The 25,392-nt window shown below is 38.8% G+C and overlaps 1 protein-coding gene across 12 annotated transcripts in view; it reads right to left on the reverse strand.

The window, feature by feature from the left end:
• Positions 1–25,392, reverse strand: part of BLK (BLK proto-oncogene, Src family tyrosine kinase) — an 89,659-nt gene that overhangs the window by 27,327 nt on the left and 36,940 nt on the right. For 5 of the 12 annotated variants that reach the window (XM_023550958.2, XM_023550956.2, XM_003412346.3 and 2 more), the window contains one exon: positions 6,432–6,540. The exons of 1 other annotated variant lie outside the window; for it this stretch is intronic. In XM_023550958.2, coding sequence (XP_023406726.1) covers positions 6,432–6,489 — 58 coding nt within the window. In that variant the 5' untranslated portion in view covers positions 6,490–6,540. Of the gene's footprint in view, positions 1–6,431; positions 6,541–8,067; positions 8,300–14,537; positions 14,714–17,353; positions 19,902–25,392 lie in introns of those variants that run through there. 6 more of the 12 variants (XM_023550957.2, XM_064272614.1, XM_023550954.2 and 3 more) reach the window with 3 other exon arrangements.

The raw sequence follows: 25,392 nt of genomic DNA on the forward strand, positions 1-25,392 counted from the left end.
TTCAACATACCATTTTTGGTGAAGGACAGAACATCCAGAAAGAAGCTCAATAAAGACATGGAAGATCTAAATGCCATAATCAACCACCTTGACTTCATAAACATATACAGAACACTCCACCCAACAGCAGCCAAGTATACCTTCTTTTCCAATCCACATGGAATATTCTCTAGAATAGGCCACGTATTAGGTCATAAGGCAAAGTTTAGCAGAAACCAAAACATCAAAAAATTACAAAGCTTCCTCTCTGACCATAAGGCTATAAAAGTAAAAATCAATAAAAGAAAAAGCGGGGAAAAGAAATCAAACACTTGGAAACTGAACAATATCCAGCTCAAAAACAACTGGGTTATAGAAGAAATTAAGGATAGAGTAAAGAAATTCATAGGATCCAGTGAGAATGAAAACACTTTCTATCAGAACCTTTGGACACAGCTAAAGCAGTGCTCGGAGGTCAATTTATATCAATAAATGCAAACATCCAAAGAGAAGAAAGGGCCAAAATCAAAGAATTATTCCTACAACTTGAACAAATAGAAACAGAGTAACAACAACAACAACAAAAACCCCTCAGGCACCAGAGGAAAAAAAAATAATAAAAATTAGAGCAGAATTAAATGAAATAGAGAACAGAAAAACAATTGGAAGAGTTAACAAGACCAAAAGCTGATTCTTTGAAAAAATTAACAAAATTGATAAATCATTGGCCAAACCCACAAAAGAAAAAAAAGAGGGGAAGTAAATAACCTGAATAAAATGTGAGATGAATGATATCATAACAGACCCAACTGAAATTAAAAGAATCGTATCAGACTACTACGAAAAATTGTACTCTAACAAATTTGAAAACCTAGAAGAAATGGATGAATTTCTAGAAGCACACTACCTACCTAAACTAACAAAAACAGTGTTAGAACAGCTAAATAAACCCATAACAAAAGAAGATATTGAAAAGGTAATTTAAAAACTCCCAACAAAAAAAAGCCCTGGCCCAGATGGCTTCACTGGGGACTTCTAAAAAACTTTCAGAGAAGAGTTAACCCCACTACTCCTAAAGGTATTTCAGAGCTTAGAAAAGGATGGAATACTCCAAAACTCATTCTATGAAGCCAGCATATCCCTGATACCAAAACCAGGTGAGGACACCATAAAAAAAGAAAATTAAGACCTATGTCCCTCATGAACTTAGATGCAAAACTCCTCAACAAAATTCTAGCCAATAGAATTCAACAGCATATCAAAAAAATAATTCACCATGACCAAGTGGGATTCATACCAGGTATGCAGGGATGGTTCAACATTAGAAAAACAATTAATGTAATGCATCATATAAATAAAACAAAAGACAAGAACCACATCATCTTACCAATTGATGCAGAAAAGGCATTTGACAAAGTCCAACACTGATTCATGATAAAAACTCTCAGCAAAATAGGAACAGAAGAAAAATTCCTCAACATAATAAAGAGCATGTATACAAAGCCAACAGCCAACATCTTCCTAAACGGAGAGAGTCTGAAAGCATTCCCCTTGAAATCGGGAACCAGACAACGATGCCCTTTATCACCACTCTTATTCAACATTGTGCTGGAGGTCCTAGCCAGGGCAATTAGGGTCGATAAAAAAAATAAAGGGCATCCAGATTGGTAAGGAAGAAGTAAAAGTATCTCTATTTGCAGATGAGATGACCTTATACACAGAACACCCTAAAGAATCCTCAAGAGAACTACTGAACTAATAGAAGAGGTCAGCAGAGTATCAGGAAAGCAGATAAACATACAAAAAATCAGTTGGACTCCTCTACACCAACAAAAAGAACATCAAAGAGGAAATCACCAAATCAACACCATTTACTTAGGAACAAATCTTACCAGACACATAAAAGACCTATACAAAGAAAACTACAAGACACTACTGCAAGAAGCCAAAAGAGACCTACATAAGTGGAAAAACATACCTAGCTCATGGACAGGAAGACTTAACATTGTAAAAATGTCTATTCTACCAAAAGCAACCTATAGATACAATGCAATTCTGATCCAAATTCCAATGACATTTTTTAACGAGTTGGAGAAACAAATCACCAACTTCATATGGAAGGAAAAGAAGCCCCAGATAAATAAAGCATTACTGAAAAAGAAGGACAAAGTGGGAGGTCTCACACTACAGATTTTAGAAACTATTATATCGCCATAGTAGTCAAAACAGCCTGGTACTGGTACAGCAACAGATACATAGACCAACGGAACAGAATTGAGAATCCAGACGTAAATCCATCCACATATGAGGAGCTGATATTTGACAAAGGCCCAAAGTCAATTAAATGGGGAAAAGAAAGTCTGTTTAACAAATGGTGCTGGCATAACTGGATATCCATTTGCAAAAAAAGAAACAAGATCCATACCTCACACCATGCACAAAAACAAACTCAAAATGGATCAAAGAGTAAATATAAAATCTAAAATGATAAAGATCATGGGAGAAAAAATAAGGACAATGGCATAAACAGTATGCAAAACATTACTAACAATGCACAAACACCAGAAGAGAAACTAGATAACTGGGAAAAAAATAAAAATCAAACACCTATGCTCATCCAAAGACTTCACCAAAAGAGTAAAAAGATTACCTACAGACTGGGAAAAAGTTTTCAGCTATGACATTTCCAATCAGCATCTGATCTCTAAAATCTACGTGATACCACAAAAACTCAACAACAAAAAGACAAATAACCCAATTAAAAAATGGGCAAAGGATGCGAACAGACACTTCACCAAAGAAGACATTCAGACAGGTAACAGATACATGAGGAATGCAAATCAAAACTACAATGAGATTCCATCTCACTCCAACAAGGCTGGCATTAATCCAAAAAACACAAAATAATAAATGTTGGAGAGGTTGTGGAGAGATTGAAACACTTATACACTGCTGGTGGGAATGTAAAATGTACAACCACTTTGGAAATTGATTTGACACTTCCTTAAAGAGCTAGAAATAGAACTACCATAGGATCCAGCAATCCCACTCCTTGGAATATATCCTAGAGAAATAAGAGCCTTTACATGAACAGATTAATGCACACCCATGTTCACTGCAGCACTTTTTACAATAGCAAAAAGATGGAAGCAACCAAGGTGCCCTTCAACTGATGAATGGGTAAATAAATTATGGTATAGTCACAGAATGGAATAATATGCATCGATAAAGAATGATGACGAATCCCTGAAACATTTCATAACACGGAGGAATCTGGAAGGCATTATGCTGAATGAAATTAGTCAGTTGCAAAAGGACAAATATTGTATGAGACCACTACTATAAGAACTTAAGAAATAGTTTAAACAGACAAGAAAATATTCTTTGATGGTTACAAGAGAGGGGTGGGAGGGAAGGAGAGGGGTATTCACTAATTAGATAGTAGATGAGAACTATTTTAGGTGAAGGGAAAGACAACACATAATATAAGAGAGTTCAGCACAACCGGACTAAACCAAAAGCAAAGAAGTTTCCTGAATAAACTGAATGCTTTGAAGGCCAGTGTAGCAGGGGCAGGGGTTTGGGGACCATGGTTTCAGGGGACTTTTAGGTCAATTTGCATAACAAAACCTATAAAGAAAACATTCTGCATCCAACTTTGGAAAGTGGCATCTGGGGTCTTAAACGTTAGCAAGCGGCCATCTAAGATGTATCAATTGGTCTCAACCCACTTGGAGCAAAGGAGAATGAAGAACACAAAGGACACAAGGTAATTAAGAGCCCAAGAGACAGAAAGGGCCACGTATACCAGAGACTACATCAGCCTGAGACCAGAAGAACTAGATGGTGCCCGGCTACAACCGATGACTGCCCTGACAGGGAACACAACAGAGAACCCCTGAGGGAGCAGGAAAGTAGTGGGATGCAGACCTCAAGTTCTCATAAAAAGATCAGACTTAGTGGTCCGACTGAGACTAGAAAGACCCCAGAGGTCATTGTCCCCATACCTCCTGTTAGCCCAAGACAGGAACCATTCCCAAAGCCAACTCTTCAGACAGGGATTAGACTGGACTATAGGACAGAAAATGATACTGGTGAGGAGTGAGCCTCTTGGATCAAGTAGACACATGAGACTATGTGGGCAGCTCCTGTCTTGTGGCAAGATGAGAAGGAAGAAGGGGGCAGGAGGTGGTTGAATGGACACAGGGAATACAGGGTGGAGAGAAGGAATGTGCTGTCTCATTACGAGAAGAGGAGCTAGGAGTACATAGCAAGGTGTGTATAACTTTTTGTATGAGAGACTGATTTGCAAGCTTTCACTTAAAGTACAATAAAAATTAAAAACAAGAAAAAAATATTTAAAAGATGGAAATAACCCTGATGAACAGTGTGAAGAGAATAGACAAAGTGAGGGATAGTCAGAGAATGAAATACCATGCAACTGTGGAAATGAATGAACTATAGCTGCGTGCATCAATTTGGATAAATCTCACAAACATAAAGTTGAGGTGAATATCAAGTCTCAGAAAAATACATGCTGCTTGAGCTAATTAATTTAAAGTTCAAAAAATGCAAATTTAGACTAAATATTGTTTAAGAATATACACATGTGATAAAATAAAAACACAAAGACAAGGAACGATAAACACTTTTGTAACAATGGCGCCTAGGAGTGAAGGGGATGGCGGGACAGGGAGCAAAGTGCTTCAAAGAGCTAGTCACTTTCTATTTCTTCTGATGGCACAGGTATTCATTTTATTCTTATTCTAACTTGATGACCTATGTGTCACAAATATTCTATTGTTTGTATTCTATGTTTATTGAACACAATTTTGAAGTAGCATTTTGCAAAATGGTATGTTTGGTATGATTCCATTAAAAATATAAACAAATAATACAAAAAATGTATTGAAAAAGGGTCAGGAGGCAGGAGCTCTGAAGTGCTAACTCTGGTTATGTCTGGGTAGTGGGATAATGAGTAATTATTTTTCTCTTAATTAATATACAATATGACTTTTTAAAGTTAAAAAAACCCAGGCTATGCTACTTATTAGCATGTAACTTTGGAAAGATTAATCTTCCTAAGTCCGAGTTTTCCCAATCCATCATTCATTCATTAATATATATCTAGTTGTTATGTAGGAGTGGCACAATGGCACAAATAGTTAAGCACTGGACTACTAACAGAAAGACTGGAGGTCCAAACCCCTCCCCAAAGGCACCTCAGAAGACAGGCCTGGTGATCTTCTTCCAAAAGGTCATACAGCCTTGAAAACCCTACGGGGCAGTTCTACTCTGCACACACGGGATTGCCATGAGTTGGAATTGACTCCACAATGTCTAACCACAAGTTGTTACATGCCGAGCTTGGTGCTAACTTGGGAAGCAGGTAGATAAAGTGCCTGGGCTTATCTACGAAATGGAATTAACAATCGCCACCCACGACAAGCCACTTGGACATACATGTGGAGGTAGAGTGGCAGGAGAGGGGATGCCAGACATGACTCTCAACTACTCCAAAGCAAAAGGCGATAGGTAGGTCAGCAGTAGTGGCAGTGGAGGACATGAACAGTCATCTAAAAGTGCATGTTTGGGGAGAGCCCAGGCTGCCACAGGGTGCTAACTGCATTGTAAATAAACCAGAGCTGCATGATAGGAAAAATGAATCCCCTAGTGATAAAACTTTCTTTTTCATTTGAAATTTTACTTTTTTTCTTCCTTTGGAAAGTTTTCCGTGTTTAAAATGCCTATGGCGTTCCGTGAAAATCCAAGGGTCTGCTCTGGAGGTGAGGAGAGACACCTTCCAACCCGTATGCTTCATAGCCCAGAGAGGAAGCTCTTTGAAATGCTGGTAACAATGCCACACAGAGGACAGTGCTATCCAGGAGCTTCTGGGTAGGGGTTGAGGCAAAAGATGTTGCTAAATGCCCCCAAACCCTTCTCCAACACACCTTCTCCTCAACTGATCACTTTGATTTCTTTCCCCTGTCAAGGTTGCCCTTGGGAAATGAAAAATGGGCAAGAATTATTGGGGGCTAAAAAAAAATGGCAACAGTTTTTTTTTTATAACCATGTACCTGGTCCTGTGCTAAAAGCAATACACTATCTCGCTGCAACTTGTTAAAACCCTGTCAGGGAGGTACTTTTATTATATCCATTTTACAGATGCAGAAACTGAGGCAAAAAGAAGTTAAATGACTTACTTCAAAACATGCAATTAATAGATTGAAACTTGGGCACTCTGGCTCTAGAGCCCGTGCTGCTAAACATTCTACTGCACTGCCACACTGCTGTGTGTTGGGGGAGTCGAAAGGGGCCTATTTGTAGGAGCCCTGAATTATCTAGAGATGGCACTGGGGCAGGGAGGAAGCATGCAGCAGACTCCAGGGAACCACATGTTCCATGCTTTCCCTCCTCCTCCTCTCCAACTAGGAATGGGGCTGATCACTCACCAGGGGTGGCAGTGGTGGGGGAGCCTTGCTCTGGGTGCTGATCCTCAAGGGGCTCCATCGGCCCTTATCCTTCTCCTTGACCTGCTTTTTGCTGCTCACCACTCCCATCCTGTTGGAGAGTAAATAGCAGATTGATGATGTAAGACAAGTAGGTCTTCAAATCTTCTGTACAGAAGAGCTCCCTAACCCCCTTTCTTTCTTTTTCTTTTTATAATTTTTATTGTGCTTTAAGTGAGTTTACAAGTCAAGTCAGTCTGTCACGTATAAGCTTATATACACCTTACTCCATACTCCCACTTACTCTCCCCCTAGTGAGTCAGCCCGCTCCCTCCTTCCAGTCTCTCCTTTTGTGACCCTTTTGCAGGTTTCTAACCCTCTCTACCCTCCCATCTTCCCTCCAGACAGGAGACGCCAACACAGTCTCAAGTGTCCACCTGATACAAGTAGCTCACTCTTCATCAGCATCTCTCTCCAACCCATTGTCCAGTCCCTCCCATGTCTGATGAGTTGTCTTCGGGAATGGTTCCTGTCCTGGGTCAACAGAAGGTTTGGGGACCATGACTGCTGGGATTCTTCTAGTCTCAGTCAGACCATTAAGTCTGGTCTTTTTATGAGAATTTGGGGTCTGCATCCCACTGTTCTCCTGCTCCCTCAGGGGTTCTCTGTTGTGCTCCCTGTCAGGGCAGTCATCGGTTGTGGCCAGGCACCATCTAGTTCTGGTCTCAGAGTGATATAAGTCTCTGGTTCATGTGGCCCTTTCTGTCTCTTGGGCTCATAGTTATCGTGCGACCTTGGTGTTCTTCATTCTCCTTTGATCCAGGTGGGTTGAGACTGATTGATGCATCTTAGATGGCTGCTTGTTAGCATTTAAGACCCCAGACGCCACACTTCAAAGTGGGATGCAGAATGTTTTCATAATAGAATTGTTTTGCCAATTGACTTAAAAGTCCCCTTAAGCCATAGTCCCCAAACCTCCACCCTTGCTCTGCTGACCTTCGAAGCCTTCAGTTTATCCCGGAAACTTCTTTGCTTTTGGTCTAGTCCAGTTGAGCTGACCTTCCTACTAACTAATCAGTAAATAACCCTCTCCCACCCTCCCTCCCTCCCCCCTCATAACCACAAAAGTGTGTGTTCTTCTCAGTTTATACTATTTCTCAAGATTTTATAATAGTGGTCTTATACAATATTTGTCCTTTTGCATCTGACTAATTTCACTCAGCATAATGTTCCCTAACCCCTTTTAAGGGGACCAATTGGGGGGGGGTGGGAGTGGGGGCAATGAAGGCCTCAAAATCAGAACATGGATTTACAAGTGGTTGGGTGATCTAACCTTGCTTTTGTCTTTTTTCCAGAGCAGAGTGAAGCGCTCCAGGGAGAAGAAAGGACTGAATTTAGGACAAAGAGATCACCTGGCCTGAGGCAACTGCCAGAAACTGCTGGGGGGCATCCTAGTGCTCTGGGGACAATAGCCTTGGCAGGAGGCCATGTGTTTTTCTAGAAAGAACCTCACCAATGTCTCTGGCGGTCTGGGTTTTAGTCTTAATTTTGCTGGTGGCAGTGTTACTTGGAGGAGCCCTGGTTGCACAGTGGTTAAAGCATTTGGTTGCCAACCAGAAGGCTGGGGGTTCAAACCCACCTTGGGAAGAAAGATGTGTGAGTCTCCTTCCAGAAGATTTACAGCCTTGGAAACCTTATGGGGCAGTTCTACTCAGTCACATGTGGTCACTACAAGTTGCAATCATCTTGACAGCAGTGGGCTTCTTTCCTTAGCTTCACTTGGGAAAGTCATATTTCCTCTCTGAGCCAATGTGTGCTCCTTCATAAATGGCAAGGGCTTTGTTAGAGCATCTCAAGTTCTTTCCAGCTCAGATTTTCAGGTAAAAAAAAAAAAAAAAGAGGCTATAAATTCAGGGCAGACTGACACAGGCATCCAAGGCCTACTGTAGCTTCTCAGTAATATCCGGGATTCTTCTTCAGGGGTGGGAAAATATGGTAAAGATTTTTCTTGGGTAAAGAATCTTTAAGATCATCATCGTCATCATCACCTTCATCTCTGGAGCTACTGTTTAGGAAGTGCTCACTCTTTGCTGGGTACTTTATGAACTGTATCTCATATAATCTTTTCAATTCTATAAATTAAGTATATAAAAAAAAAACCAAACCCGTTGCCATTGAGTCAATCCTGAGTCATAGTGATCCTATAGGACAGAATGGAGCTGCCTCATAGAGTTTTTAAGGAGCAGCTGATGGATTCAAACCGCCAACATTTTGGTTAGCAGTCAATGTCTTAACCACTACAGCACTAGGGCTGCAAGTTAGTATAAGTAGGTATTATTACTGTTCCAGTACTGAGGTTTGAGATGTTAAATAAATTTTTCATGGTCAAAGAACTGGGCAGTGGCAGAATGAGGTCTGGGGTCCAGTCAGTCTGACCATAGAGCCCCCATACTCTACTACCTCACAGCTGACCCATCCTCAAGACTGATAAATTTATAAAGCAAGAAGGGAACTCACCACTCTTGAATGAAGAGCCATGTTGTTAGTTAATGGTGATATTTTCACATCTCTGAAATTGGGATGTCTTGTAATTGATGGTCATTCACAGTGTAACTGGCAGCATCCCCCCCCTCATTTTAATGATATATGCTAGTCATCTAAATCATCCAGTAAGTGATGTCTTAGATTCAATGAGACACAATAATGCATTTCATCCAGAAAGTTTAAAGCAAGTACTTCATGTCATTTCTCCTCAAACAAATCTTGAAAAAAGAAAAGGCTTATAATAGTTTTGAATATAGGTCAGAGAACCACAGCAACAAATAATTCACAAGTATTTTTGAGTATGCCTTTGTATAAAACATCTAATACTTTAAGTTTGTAAAGAACAATACTTTTTGTATTTAAGTAGTTCTTTCTTGTTACTTTAAACAGCTTTACCACCAAATTTTGGTGTCAAACTTCAAGCAACATTTCAATTTTCAGAGACTTCTGCATTTTGGAATTTTGGATAAGGGATTATGGGCCTATATTAGGAAAGGCTACTAAATTTTGTTGTTGTTACCTGCTGTTGAGTCAGCCCCCGACTCATGGTGACCCCACGCACAAGTGAAAGAAATGCTGCCTAGTCCTGCATCATCCCTAAGGTTGGTTGCAGATGGGACTGTTGTGATATGTAGGGTTTTCATTAACATTTTTGGAAGTATGAGTCAGAATTGACTCAATGGCAACAGGTTTTCTTTTTGGAAGTAGATCACCAGGCCTTTCTTCCTAGTTGGTCTTTAGTCTGGAAGCTCCACTGAAATGCATTCAGCATCACAGCAACACACAAGCTTCCACTGACAGACATGTGGTGGCTGGCATGAAGTGCATTGGCTCGAAATCAAACCTGGTCTTCTGTATGGAAGGCGAGAATTCTGCCACCGAACTACCACTGCCCCCTAATGAATTTTATCCAGTACTTATTAAAAAAAAAAAAAATTGATGTTGATTCTGACTCATAGAGACCCTATAGAGGACAGAGCAGAACTGTCACATAGGGTTTTCAAGGTTGTAAATCTTTATAGAAAAAGACCGCCACATCTTTCTTCCATGGAGCAGCTGGTGAATTTGAACTGCCAACCTTTTGGCTAGCAGCTGAGCGCTTTAACCACTGTGCAACCAGGGCTCCTAGTGCCTATTTAGCATCTATAATATGTTAATTCCTCCTTTAATTTGTTGGTGTAATGAATTATGTTGATAAAATTTCTCATGGAAACATTTTTGCATTCTTGGAATAAAGCTATTTTATTGAGGTGTATTATTCTTTGTGACGGCACTGGGTGGTATTCTTCGTAACACTTGGATGGACCATGCTTGCTAATATTTTATTTAGAATTAAAATCTGTATTTCCAACTGTGGTTTGTCTGTGAAGTGTTAGCATTAATATGATGCTGGCTTCATAAAATACATTGGGGAGATCTCTGGATCTTTTTCTTTTTTCTATGGTCTTGAATAGTTTAATAACATTGGAATTATCTGTTCTTTATAGTCTAGCTAGAACTCAGCTGTTAAGTCGTCTGTTCCTGGGGCTCTTTTAGATAGTAGATCTTTAAATACACTTCCAATTTCTTCTATAGAAATTGATCTATTCATATTTTTTCTTCTCTTTGCATCCATTTTGATGATTTATATAATTTATAGATTTTCAATTTCCTTTACATATTTCAATTTGTTGCCACAAAGTTTTATGTAGTGTTGTCTTAAAATTGTTTTAATTTCTTCTCTTTATTGACTGACCTTCTGATTCCTTATATATATTGACTGTACTTTCAATTATAAGTACAATTTTTAATTGATAAAATTATCTTAAGGTTCACATGACTGTGTAAAGTCTGAATTTAGATTTAAGGTTATGAAAAAGAAGACTAATCAAGACAGCATAAAATTGGAATAGGAATAGACAAACAGTGGAACAGAATACTAAATATGCAACAGATTTTACTATATAAAAAAAAATATAGGAAATACATATATGACAAAGGTGGTATTTTAATCTTGTGGAGAGTTGATTATTTTAATAAATGGTATTGGAAAAATGACTATCTACCTAGAAGAAAATACAACTGGACCCTACCTCATACCATATTAAGAAAATAAATTCCAGATGTACGGAAGAAAGAATACTAAAAAATGTAAAAATTAATTGGAAGAAAGTCTAGGAAACTATACATATGCTACACATATATACATAATTGTACATATAACAAAGAAAACAGCCGAAAGCTAAGAGAGAAAAAAAGACATATATAAATTATTAAACATTAGAAGTATTATATAGTAAAAAGAGCATTCATAAAGTCATTAGATAAGCAATATATTGTGGAAAGATTTGTAAAACATATGACAAACAAATATCTGTAATATACACAAAACCAAACCAAGCCCGTTACCATTGAGTCGATTCCAACTCATAGCGACCCTACAGGAAGAACAGAACTGCCCCACAGAGTTTCCAAGAAGTACCTGGTGGATTAGAACTGCCAAACTTTTCATGAGCTCTGTGTATACATATACATATAATATACACAGAACTCATGCAAATTGACAAGAAGTATGGGTCTAGCATGAAAAGACAATTCACTCAATAGAAAAATGGGTAAAGATTATAAATAAGTAGTTCACCCAGCTGAAATCTAAACAGCTAAATAAACCTATGAAAAATGTTCAAAATTCCTAGTAGCTGGAAAATGCAAAAGAAGATAATAAAAGGTGGTGCAGTGGTTAAGCACTGGGCTGCTGACCAAATGTCAGCGGTTCAAACCCACCAGCTGATCCATGGGAAAAAGATATGGTGATCTGCTTCCATAAAGATTACAGCCTTGGAAACCTTATGAGGCAGCTCTACTCTGTCCTATAGGGTCACTATTCCACTAATAAGATCGGGAAAAATATTTTAAAAATAATACCAATTACAGATGGTAAAACAACGGAAAAGTATGTTTTCCTTCATTTTTGGTAGAAAATTATTTTTTGTTATTTCATTTATTTTTCCTCCTTTTTTTTTCATTGTTGAACCCACATTCCTAAAACAGTGCCTGAGAGTAAGTGCTTAATAAATACTTATTGGAAAAATAAACTATGAAATATTATAGTGTTTTTGGAAAGCAATACAATTTGAAATTTAATTTATAACTCCACTTCTGGGAACCTCTAAGAGTAATAAAAAGCCGTTACAAAGGAATACATGAAATATAAAAATGCTTATTTTAGCATTAGTTGTAGCAGCAAAAAAAAAAAACCTGGAAAGCAGTGTAACTGTCCACTAATTAGTGGTTGAATAAATTGCTGAATAAACCTATACTATTAAAAAAAATACTATTAAAGTCTCTAAAATATTATACAACTATTAAAAAGAATGTGCCGGATCATAAGTGGTGAGGCTGAGAGGAATTTTTGCAACAGGCTGTTATGTGAGAAATGTTTGTTATATGACTGGATGAACACAGACAGAGGCTTGGTAAGGTGAACACCAAGTTGCTTACTTTGGTTATTGGTTGGGGTGGTAGAGGTAGAAAAGAGAGTTGGAAGATAGTAGGGGTGCTAAGCAAAAAAAAAAAAAAAAAATTGTGTATGTGTGTGTAAATACAAAGCAGCTCCTAAAAAAGATATTTCCTAAAATGTTAATATTGTTTATCTTGTGGGTGATAGGCTATCAGATGACTTTAGCTTTCTTTCTTGTAATTTTATATATTTCTTGAATTTTTTAATAGTAAAAACAAGCATATATTATTTGTACAATAAGAAAAATAAAAAGAGAATGTGAACGGCTTTTCCAGCAGCAGAGGGGTCATCAGGTGTGGAGCCAGAGCCAGCCCCCAGATCCTGAGAATGGCCACAGAGGGCTGGCCCAGGTTGTCTGAGCCTCAGGCCTTTCCTGACCTCTCCCAGCCTCCCTGGCTCAAGGGAGTAGGGAGCAGCTGCAGAGTTTTCCTCATTGCACCCCTGCGCCTGCCCAAATGATGAGCCCTACTGTCTTCCTCAATCTGGTCAGCCACATTGCCTCTGATTTTAAACTTCCTGCGTAAATACTTATGTTCACTTAAACAACATCAGTGAACATTTAAGTAACTTTACAGAAAGGAAAATCTCAAAAATTATGTCACCCACTACTTTTACTTCCTTGTCCTTTGACTCATTAGTAGTGTATACACAGATGATTTTCCATGAGGATCCCTCTACCCAATGGTTCTGACTGGACTAGAGTTACTTAGGTGGCTGTGTAACAACTAGAGTTGTGACTGGGGCTCTGGCTGCTACGTCTTTGCGATATTTTAGTAGTTTCAGGTTGGGTGGAGCCGGGAAGTACAGAAGTCCATGCAAAAGCATTGGTCAGCCTGGGATGGCTCCTACTTGCCTTGCTGTGTTGAGCAGACACTGACCTCCTTTCCAGTGGTGAAAGATGGAAGGGTGTGAGTGTAAGTGTGTGTGTGAGAGACAGAGAGCTCATGTGCACGCTCATGTATGTGTCTGACTGTGTGTAGTGGGGGAGCTGCAGTTGTTAGAAGCCATTGAGTCTATTCTGACTCGTAGCAACCCCATTCGACAGAATAGAACTTCCCCACAGGATTTTCTAGGCTGTAAGTTTTATGGAACCAGATCACCAGGTCTTTCTCCCGAGGAGCCGATGGTGGGTTTGAACTACTAACATTTTGGTTAGCAGCGGAGAGCTTAATCGTTGTACCACCAGGGCTCCTTCAGTTGGGGAACTAGCAAGGGAGAAAGGGAAGGTGGAGGAGGGGAGTTCTATCCATTTATTTGAAATGGATTAGACCCCCTACACAGACCTTTACCAGGGCAGGAAGGTCAATGTCCCAGGGGAAATGTTCAAAGCCTGAAACAGCCTTGGCCAAAGAGGGAATGTGGTGGAGGTGCAAAAAAAAAAAAAAAAAAAAAAAACAGAGAGAAACTAGAAATCCTTTATTTAATTTGCCTAGCATTTCACAGGTCAAAAAGAACTTGACATATATGATCCCTTTGATATCGACGATAATATCTATAGGTTGCTTACAATTATCCTAATCTTACAAATGAAGAAAAGGGGCTAGGTGGCTTGCTAAGGTCACTCTGAAGGAGGCAGAGCCGGCTAGAACCCCAGAAGCCCAAGTCCAGAGCCACATCTGTCCCTGTGGAGGGAGCTGGAGGGTGTTGTCTATTCCCAATCTTCCCAAGGCAGGTACATGCCCTTCAGCCCACAGCTCAGGTTCAGCGTACACTGTACTATCCTCTGTGGGGGCGCTGCCTACCAAGGGCAGATTACCCAATAAGCAAGGGAAGCACAGACTTACTTGTGTGAATTCACCAATCAGTAGTGAACAATTTAACATGGGTTTCTGTGAAATTGTTCACTACAGATTAGTAAGTAAGTACAAGTAAACCTGTGCTTACCTTGCTTAATGGGTAATCCATCCCTGTCAGGGATTGTAAATTTGAAAAGAAGCTTTGATTCTGTAGGAAGGTGCTGTGGGGTTGCGAGAGAGACAGACTAGAAGCAGAATCGTTGATGTGGTGAAAAAAATGTGAAATTGTTCACTACGGACATTCTGATAAGCAAGGTAAGCTGTGCTTACCTTGCCTATTAGATGATCTGTCCCTGCCACCTGCTCTGTCCAGAGGAGGAATCTCAGGTAGAGCTGCTATAGGCTGGGGATCTGGGAGCTCGTGCCGCTCTGGACTTCTGGGAAGACTAGGCAGGCTTCTCCTCCTTACTCCCTGGTCCAGTGGGTGTTGTGGTTGTTTCAAGAACCTGGGTTCGAAATAAAATCACTAAGTGAATTTGGGCAAATCACTTAACATCTCTGAGTTTCACTTTCCTTATTTATAAGACAAGGAGATATGGAACGGTTCCTGTTTGGCACATAAAGCATTCCTGGAAAAACATACTCAAAGGTGAATGCCAAAAGTCAAATTATTGACTCTCCTGTTTGGAGTGAGGGGATCGGAGTTCTGCTTCTGCAGAGTTAGACTGTATTATAAAAATTTTCAATTATGTCTTGCCTATTTGGCAAATCTTCACAATAGGTTTTCAGCCTTTCATAGATGTATGTTAATTATGTACTTTTCCTGTTTCTATAGGCTTAATTCCAATGACTATCTATCTGTGTAAAATAAAGGGAAAATAAATGAAATTATTAAAACAATTGTGTAAACACTACTTACTACACAGACTGCCAGGACTGAACTGTTGGCAGATGAGCAGTAACCAGCACGGGATGGCTGGAAATGTTCATTTGCTACCTGATGCGTTTAAGTCCAAATTCAACATATGGAAAATATTTTTGGATGTTGACATGTAATGTACAAATGTATTTAAAAAACAAACAAACAAAAGAAAACCGAATCAGTTGCTATTGAGTCAATTCTCATTCATGGTGACCCTATGTGTGTCAGAGTAGAATTGTGCTCCACAGGGTTTTTAATGCCTGTGATCTTTCAGAAGTAGATCACCAGGCTATTTTCTGAGTTACCTCTGGGTGGACTTTGAACCAGCAATGGTTTCGTTAGTAGCTGAGTGCTTAACCATTTGTATCACCCAGGGATTTTGAGCAAATATCTAGATTTTATAAAAGTCAAGGACTGACAGTTTGTATGCAATGCACACGATTGTCATGTGAATCTAACAAGATGTGGGTGATGAAGAAACAAAAAACATAGAAGGCACTAAATAAATACCATCTAAAGGATGGGTTGTGGAACTTGGGTGACTCTTTCCTTCCCCAGAGCTTCATGGTGCCCAGAGTTGGTCCTGGGATCCACTGGGCTTTCCTATCATTCCTTTTGGGGCTGAAAGCCATGTGGTAGGAGCCAGAGTGTGTGTTTGGTGGTGGTGCTGGGGGCAAGGTAAGGGCCAATGTGAAATAGCAAGTTATCGTGTGGCTCAGAGGAGTGTTTCACTTTCTGAGTCTCCCCGTCTGCACTAGCAGCTACACAAACCCAAGTATGGCATTTTAGAGGCAGAGGAATGATTTGGTTGAAAAAATATCTCACCATTAAATCAACCCTGGAATGATATGGTTTCATGACAGAAAGGTCAGTTTTAATCTGGTTTATTTTTTAAAATAACAGTTGCAATCATGTGTTGTTTCCCATGTGCAAACACTGACCCAGATGCCCTGCAGACACTGCCTTGTTTCAGTGAGGCCGCAGGGCACCATAGACAAGAATGAGTAGGCTTTTACCCTGGCTTTGCTACTTTCCACCTGCATGTCCTTGGGTAAATTACCTAACTCTGAGTCACAGGATAATAACGGTGCCCTAGAGCATTGTAAGGATTAAATTAGTTATAACATGCTAATAGAATATTTTAGAAAAATGTCTGTGTTTTAATAGTTCACTGTCTTAGTCATCCAGTGCTTCTGTAACAGAAATACCACAAGTGGGTGGCTTTAACAAAGAGAAATTTATTTCCTCACAGTAAAGTAGGCTGAAAGTCCAAATTCAGGGCATCAGCTCCAGGGGAAGTCTTTCTCTCTCTGTCAGCATTCTCATCAATGTTCCCTTAGTGTGGGAGCATCGCAGTGCAGGAACCTCAGGTCCAAAGAACGCGCTCTGCTCCTGACACTGCCTTCTTGGTGGTATGTGGTCCCCACTCTCTGCTAGTTTTCCTTTCCTTTTATAAAAGGTGGTACAGACCACATCCCAGGGAAACTCTTTAGGTTGGATCAGGCATGTAACCTGGTAAGGGTGTTACAATCCTACCCTAATCCTCTTTAACATAAAATTACAGTCACAAAATGGAGGACAACCACAGAATACTGGGAATCATGGCCTAACGAAGTTAATACACACATTTTGGGGGGGGACATAATTCAATCTATGCCACTATTGTTCCACTTATACAAGTAATTTAGTAGTATATTATCAATACTAATTTCTTCAGTAACTCTGTGAGATAGGCATTACCACCGCTACCTTTCTAGAGATGAGACGGGGTTTGGAGAGATTACTAATTTGCGTAAGTCATCATGTAGCTAATAAACTGTACAGCCAGCCTCAAATCCAGTTCTGGCTGACTCCTAAGTCTGCTGTGATTGGCAGACCTTGCCATATTGTTAGCTGAAATATTTGCCTTTCTGACTTGAGCTGCCAGACACAGGGTTATAGACAGGTTGGGCAAATGACATATCTAGCACCCAAATATGGGGCGAGCCTATCGGCAAAGCTTATCATGGCCATCTCAGAGCACCATGTGAGACACCAGCTTCCCACCAGTGAGATTACTTATGGAGCATATTGCCATCATCCAGGCATTCTAGGTCCTAATCCCATACAAACCCACTAGTGCTTTACCCATTTCTCAGATGAGAAAAGTATAGTGATTGGCCTATGATTCTGAATTTAAAGAGGTCAAAGAACTTTGTTATTAATTTGACTGACTCTACCTTACCTTTTTTTTGCAGGGGAGTTTCATAGGAGTTGAGATGTGCTCCATTCTGCCTCCTGTAAAGCATATGAAGTCTGGCTGCACCATTTTTATGATGCTAAAATAGATCTGGGTTTAGGTGGTGCCAGTCTGATCCTTCGATGGTAAAGTTCCTTGTCAACATTTCAGCTAATGGTTTCATTTAAAAAAAAAGTTACTGTTGAGTCAATTCTGACTCATGGTGCTGACTCATGGTGACCCCATGTGTGTTAGAGTAGAGTTGTGCTCCACAGGGTTTTCAGTGGCTGATTTTTCAGAAGTAGATCACCAGGCTTTTCTTCTGAGGTACCTCTGAGTAGACTCGAACCTCCAACCTATCAGTTAGCAACTAAGCACATTAATCATTTATACCATCTAGTTCCATTAAGGGTTTCAAGATACTGATTTTCTAATTTCATCATTCCTTGCACATCCGTTAGTTGAGAGATTTAGGGAGTAAAGGATGAGGAAGAGAGAACACCAGAAAAAATGTCATGCATAATTCCTTCAGGGTTGGGTAGTATTTGGACATAGAAAAATACTTGCTTTCCCAAAGACATGGAGATAGGAAACTTGTTCAGAAAACAAAGATAAGTTCCATTTACTGGATTGTAGAGTTCATGATAGAATTATTCAACAAATCACACTTAATTCCTTTTGCAGTAATTTTAAAAGCTAGTAAAATATTTGCCCAGCACCTAGCACAGGACCTAATAGGTAGCTGCTGCTCCTTAACTCCTGACTGAATGTGCTGAGCACGGGTGGTCCTCTGCAAAGGGGCCAGCTAGCAGTGACATTTGTGATTTGTGTGTGCCCTCGTTTGAAGTGGCTGCTAATTTAGGTACGGTGTAGAGGAGACACACATATGGCTATTTCACTTTTTTAAAGTGAAAATACTTCCACTGTGGAAATTCACCCCCATGTTAGTAAAGTTGATGGAAGAAAAAAGATTTTCAGATGGTAAACAGTTTAAGGGTGCTGAGCAAAACCTCAAGAAGGAAAATAGCATACTAGCGAAGCCGAGTCAAGTAAAAGACAGACATATATTTACTGACTCACCTACATCTGATTCTGCTGGCACTGAAAAACTTGAAATTTATTAGGCAATAATGGGGACAAGTGGCAACATGTCATTTTTAAAATTCTTGTGATAATTGCTAGCCTGAGGATAACACTTTTTTTAAAGGCACCATGTAAATTTAAATATTTTTTAAAAACCCTCATAGTAGTGATAATTATAGTACGTTGCTGATATGTCAAAATGTTAACCGGAGATGTATTTTGTTTGATGTAACTATGGGGCCTTTAATCTACTTTAATGTTTTTACATTTTTGTATTGTTTTCATTTAGAAAAATTAAATCATCAGTTCACTGCTTTTCAATGGAGTCAATTGTGATTCCTTAGCACAATAATTCTCAAACTTTAAACCAGTTGTCGTCAAGTTGGTTCTGACTCATGGCAACCTAATGTGTATCAAAGTAGAACTGTGCTCCTTTTTTCAGAAATGGCTGATTTTTCAGAAGTAGATCACTAGGGCTTCTTCCGAAGCACCTCTGTGTTGGCTCAAACTCCTGCTCTTTGGTTAGCAGCCGAGGTCTAACCGTTGGCCCCACCCAGGGGTTCTTTCTCAAACTTTTCTCAAACCTTAAAAAAATGAGGAACCTGTACATAAATCAAGAGGCCATCTTTCAAATGGAACAAGGGAATACTGCAAGGTTTAAAGTCAGGAAAGGTGTGTGTCAGGGTTGTATCCTTTCACTATATCTATTCAATCTGTATGCTGAGCAAATAATTTGAGAAACTGGACTACATGAAGACTAATGTGGGATCAGGATTGGAGGAAGACTCATCAACAACCTGCTTTATACAGATGACACAACCTTGCTTGCTGAAAGTGAACAGAAGTTGAAGCAGTTACTGGTGAAAATCAAAGACCACAGCCTTCAGTATGGATTACACCTTAACATAAAGAAAAAAAAAGTCCTCACAGCTGGACAAATAAGAAACGTCATAATAAATGGAGAAAAGATTGAAGTTGTCAAGGATTTCATTTTACTCAAATCCACAATCAACACCCATGGAAGCAACAGTCAAGAAATCAAAATGTGCATTGCATTGGACAAATCTGCTGCAAAAGACCTCTTTAAAATGTTAAAATGCAAAGATGTCATCTTAAAGACTAAGGTGCACATGACCCAAGCTGTGGTGTTTTCAGTCACCTATTAATGCATGCAAAAGCTGGAATATGAATAAGGAAGACCCAAGCATTGACACCTTTGCACTACAGTGTTGGCAAAGAATATTGAATGGACTGCCAAAAGAATGAACAAATCTGTCTTGGAAGAATTACAATCAGAATTCTCAAACCTTAGTCTGCATTAAATCCAGCATGGGATTTGCAGAGTTCTGAGCCTCAGCCCCAGCAGTTCTGAGATATAGGTCCATGGTGTGACAGTGGGGTCTGCAGTTTTAACAAATGCCCCAGGTGATGCTGAGGAAGGCAGTTAATGACCCCATTCCCAAAGTCCCTTTCTTTTGTTTGCTATGGAATATGATTTGTAAAAAGGACTAAAAGATAGTCCCGCAGTGACATTAGAAATTTCTTCCTGTGAGTCCATCACAAATAATGCTAGTAGATTTTATTGCCAATGATCTTCTTGTCTCTAAATGAAATGATTTTTTTCTGCCCTTTATACAAAAATTCCTTACATATTAATATATGTATGCATAGCTTTTGACATAAGGAAGTAAGTTGCTTTTTTGTAGTAACAACTAGCACCTCTATGGTACTGGCCAGTTTACAAAGCATTTTCCCACACTGTATCTTATGAGGTTCGAAACAATCCTGTGAGTCAGAATCATCATCATCATCAACAGAGAGGAGACCAAAGAAGTGGTAAAGAAACTTTGAAGCATGGAACTGGAATTTCAATCATGTCTCTGACTTCAAAGCCTTATGCCTTTTTCACTGAGGCTCACAAAGTATCTTACCCCAGATACACAACTATCTGTTTTCATTACATGAATCTCTTTAAAAAAAAGGTACTCTCTATCATTCAGTCTTTTTGAGTCACCTTTCCAATGTTTATTAAGCACGAACCAGAGACGGAGTTTATATATATATATATCTATATATATATATAGGAGGCTTGTGAAAAGCAGCAGCCTCTACTAGGTTTGAGGGTGCAGGAAAAATTTGGATTGAAAAAGCTGGCTCTATTATGCTTCTATTCACATGAAGAAAACCCTGGTGGCATAGTGGTTAAGTGCTATGGCTGCTAATCAAAAGGTTGGCAGTTCGAATCCAACATGCATTCCTTGGAAACTCTATGGGGTAGCTCTATAGGGTCCTATAGGGTCGCTATGAGTCGGAATCGACTTGACGGCAATAGGTTTTTCCCATGAAATTTGGAAACTGAAGAAGAAGAAAACAAAACAAAACCAGGTCCTTGATCTTTGACATTTCTGGGTTAAATCAAAGTACTGAGTGGATCTAGAGGCATGGATATCCATCTAGAGAGAAACAGAGATTCAGAATTAACTTACAAAACTCTTTGTTATAGGATTCATTCATTATATGAAAGCAAGAATACTAATGATTGCTGCTTGCACTCAAGGCTAGGCACTATGCTATGTGCCTCACATGTATTATATCTAAGCTCTAACAATAAACATATTCCTTCCCATTTTACAGATGAAGAAATTGAGGCTCAGTGAGGTTAAAAGACTTGCTCAAGACCACATAGTAAGTCACAGAGCTGACAGTCTAAAACCAATTCAATCAACTCTGAAGTCTGTTTGGTTCTAATCTGTGGCAAAGTACGTGAGATAATGAAAATGTAGCACTTGTGATGACATCTATGAAGAATATGAAAATGACTCAAGAATTATATATAAGTGATAAATAAGTAAAACTCCATTAGACTGGCAGGATTTTAGAATAGGATTAGGGTCTTCGAGATTTTCAAGTGATTCAAGTATTTATTATGATTGTCATAATTCTCATTCGGGATCAGTTTCATGATCTCAGGGCCAGGCAAACTTATATGTGTAAGTAACCTTAATGAAAGATGCTGAATAATAGATTAATCTCATATGGAGAAAGGCCTGTGGTGGTCTGCTATCTTCAGCCTTTCTTGGTCACTATTTTATCAGCAATTTGTATGCAGACATAAAAATCTTGCTTATTAAATTTTAAGACGATATTAAGAGAGAGGAAAGTGTAATAGAGCCAGAATTTTAAAATAGCCTTCAAGTTGGAAGGATTCCTTGAAACTAGCAAGTTGAATTAAAATAAGAGTAGAAAAGTATGCAATTTAGAATCAAAAATCGACCAGGGAGGTACATTGGAGAAAGGCCTGAAGCAATAGCAGTCTGTGAAAGACAGGACAGTGGCTGTAGTGGAAAGAGTACGCCTTGCTTTTGGGATCTCACAGAACTCATTTGAATCCTTGCATTGTCTCTTAATAGCTGTTTGACAAAGATAATGTGAATTAGTCACTCCAAGCCCCTATTTCCTGGAAATAATATGCCTATCTTGCAAAGTTACTATAAGGAGTAAATCAAAACCAAACCAAACCCACTGGCGTCAAGTCGCTTCTGACTCGTAGCAACCCTAAAGGACAGAGTAAAACCACCCCATAGAGTTTCCAAGGAGCACTTGGTGGATTCAAACTGTCAACCTTTTGGTTAGCAGCTGTAGCATTTAACCACTTTACCACCAGGGTTCCCAGGGTTTCTAGGAGTAAAAATAGTCTATATAAGGTGCAGACATTTAATGGGTGCTTTGTAAGTCTGAAAAAGACTGAAGAGTACCAGTAGTTGATAAGTGTACAAATCTGGGTACCACCATAATCACCACCACCATCAACAATTTTGTCATTGTTAGTTGCCATTGTGTTGGCTCTGACTCATTACGTGTAACAGAATGAAATGTTGTCTGGTTCTGTGGCATCTTCACAATTGTTGATATATTTGAGTCCATTGTGCCAATCCATCTGACTGAGGGTTTCCCTCATTTTCACCAATCTCTACTTTACCAAACATGGTGTTCTTTTCTAGAGATTGGTCTTTCCAAATGAGGTGTCCAAAGTAAGCAAGATGAAGTCCTTGTTTCTAAGGAGCATTTTGGTTTTATTTCTTCTAAGGTTCATTTAGGAGCCCTGGTGGCACAGTGGTTGTGTGCTTGGCTGCTAATTGAAAGGTTGGTGGTTCAAACCCACCAGCAGCTCCACGGGAGAAAGATGTGCGAGTCTGCTTCTTTAAAGATTTACAGCCTTGGAAACCCTATGGGGCAGTTTTACCATATCCTATAGGGTCACTGTAAGTTGAATCCTTCCTTCTTCAATATTCTTCACCAACAGTAAAAATAACTCAGTTCCTCTTCTGTCTTCCTTTTTCATTGTCCTGCTTTCGCATACATATGAGGCAATTAAAAAGACCACAGCTTTTCAATAGCCTCATCAAAGTGATATCTTTAGTTTTTAAAATTTTAAAGAGATCTCTTGCAACAGTTTTGCCCAATGCAATACATTGTTTGATTTCTTGCCTGCTGCTATCATGGCCATTGATTATTGTTGATCCAAGTGGAATGAAGTCATTGGCAACTTCAATTTCTTCTTCATTTATCATGATGTTATTAGTGACAGTAGTAGGAGCTAGCGTGATTATTGGTGCCAGGCACTACACTCAGCATTACATACCTTATCTCACTTTTTCTAAAATCCAGCCTTGTTACCTTCTTATCTACTTCTCACATTTTCAGAAGAGCCCGCATATCTAACACAAAATGTACATTCAGGGAAGAGGCCTACACGGTTGCAAAGGAAACCTACGTTAAATATCAATACAGAAAAATACAGTCCTTTATCCATAAATATGCACAGTCAACAAAGTGTCAAAAGAATTGGAAGAAAATGAACATTAAAGAGAAGAACCAAAATGAACAAACAGAACAGTTCAGGAGGAAGCAGAGATAGAGTGCAGAAAATAACTTTGAAAAAAAATCCCCAAATTAGTATCTGCAGAGAAGATGTAGAAGGTAATAGGAATAAGTTGATGAGAAAAAGAAATAATTGGGAAATAAAAAAGGAGTTTTAGCAAATTTTAAGTGCGGTTGAGAAATAATAAGATGGACATGGCTGAAGTTCAAGTTGGCAATCTGGAATGTAAATTTTAAAAAATCCTAGAAAATAGTGTAAAAAGATGAAAGTTTGAACAATTCATATAAAAGAAATTAATAACAAGGAAAATAGCTCTACAGTTCCACCAAAAATCTAATAAGAGTTCCAGAAAAAAGAAAATAGATAAAAGGAAATAATAGCACAAATAATAAAAGAAAATTGAATGAATTAAAAATAAGTGTCTTAAAATTGAAAAAGCCCTCTGCTGACTGAAGAGATTTTTTTTTTTTAAAAAGACACATTTGATACAATTTCAGAACTCCAAGGATAAACAGAAAATCCTAAATTTTTTTTATAGAAAAAAATGTTTCCTTCTAGGGAATCTGTATCAAATGAACATTAGACTTGAAGCTAAATATTCCAACTAAAAGCAGAAATTATCAAATTGGATATGTCTACAAGAAACCCATTTTATATATAAGCACGCAAATAGGTTAAAAGTAAGGAGATGGAAAATTATATACCATGCAAAAAATAATCAAAAGAAAGTTGGAGAGGTTATAATATGTGAAACAGAGTAGACTTCAAAAGAAGAAATATCAACAGGGATAAAGAAGGACATTTCATAAAGATAAAGGGGTCCATTTGTCAAGAGAAAACAATCTTAGATGTGCATGCACCTAACCACAGAGCTTCAAAATGCATGAAGCTAAAACATAAATGAGAAGAGAAATCCTTCAACTCTCCTCTTTCAGTAAGTGATAGAACAAATGCTCAGAAAATCAGTAAGGATATAAAGACCTGAAAAACATTATCAACTAACTTGATCTTACTGACATTTTAGAACATTCCACCAAACAATGCTCCCCCCAAAAGCAAATACCCATGGAACATTTACCAAGATAGACCACTGTGATCATTAGGGTTGTGTGTCAACTTGGCTGGGCCATGATTCTCAGTGGTTTGGCAGTTACGATGTAGTTTGGCAGTGGTATGATGATGTAGTCACTTCCACACGAGATTTGATATGTTATCACCTCCATGATGGGATCTGCTGTGAGTAGCCAATCAGTTGAAAAGGAGTTTCTGTGGGTGTGTAGCCTGCATTGAATGTAAGTGGACATTCTAGCTAGGCTTGTGACTTTTGCTTGCTCTGAATTCTGCAGCTGGCTCCTGTTTGTCTGACCTCCAATTCTTGGGACTTGAGCTAGCAGCTTACCTGTGGTCTTGCCTGCCAATCTTTGGATTCATCAGCCTTTGTAGGGTGTGAGCAAGAGCCCACCCCCTGTGGCTACATGAATCAGGAGAAGCCTCCAGCCTGATTCACGGATTTGGGATGTTCCAGCCTCTACAACCGCATCAGCCATTTCCTTTGTAAAAATCTCTGGTCACTATGAGTCAGAATTGACTGGATGGCAACAGGTTTTTTTTTTTTCTTTTTTGGTATGCAGATATTTATATGCTTCACTGGTTTTTTGCTAAGACAACCTAAGACAGCCTAAGACAACCCCATTCTGGCCCATAAAACTAGTCCAGATAAAATTAAATTAGAAGTCAATAACAGAAAGATATCTGTAAAGTCCTCAAACATTTGGAAATTAAGCAACATAATTCTAAATAATCCATAGACTAAAGAAATAATCACAAGGGAAATTGGAAAACACTTGGGACTAAATAAAGCTAAACAAACAAAACAACAACAAAAAACAACAAAAGGACATTTTTGGGATCCAGCTACAGCATACTTAAAAGCATTTATAACATTAAATGCTTATATTAGAAAAGGAGATAGAGATAAATTAATGATCTAAGCCCACATCAAGGAACTAGAAAAAAAAAAGCAAATTAAACCCAAAATAAGTAGAAGGAAGGAAATAATAAAAGTAAGGAATGAATGAAA

This window comes from Loxodonta africana, chromosome 19 (genome assembly GCF_030014295.1).
Source record: "Loxodonta africana isolate mLoxAfr1 chromosome 19, mLoxAfr1.hap2, whole genome shotgun sequence".
Classification (NCBI taxonomy): domain Eukaryota; kingdom Metazoa; phylum Chordata; class Mammalia; order Proboscidea; family Elephantidae; genus Loxodonta; species Loxodonta africana.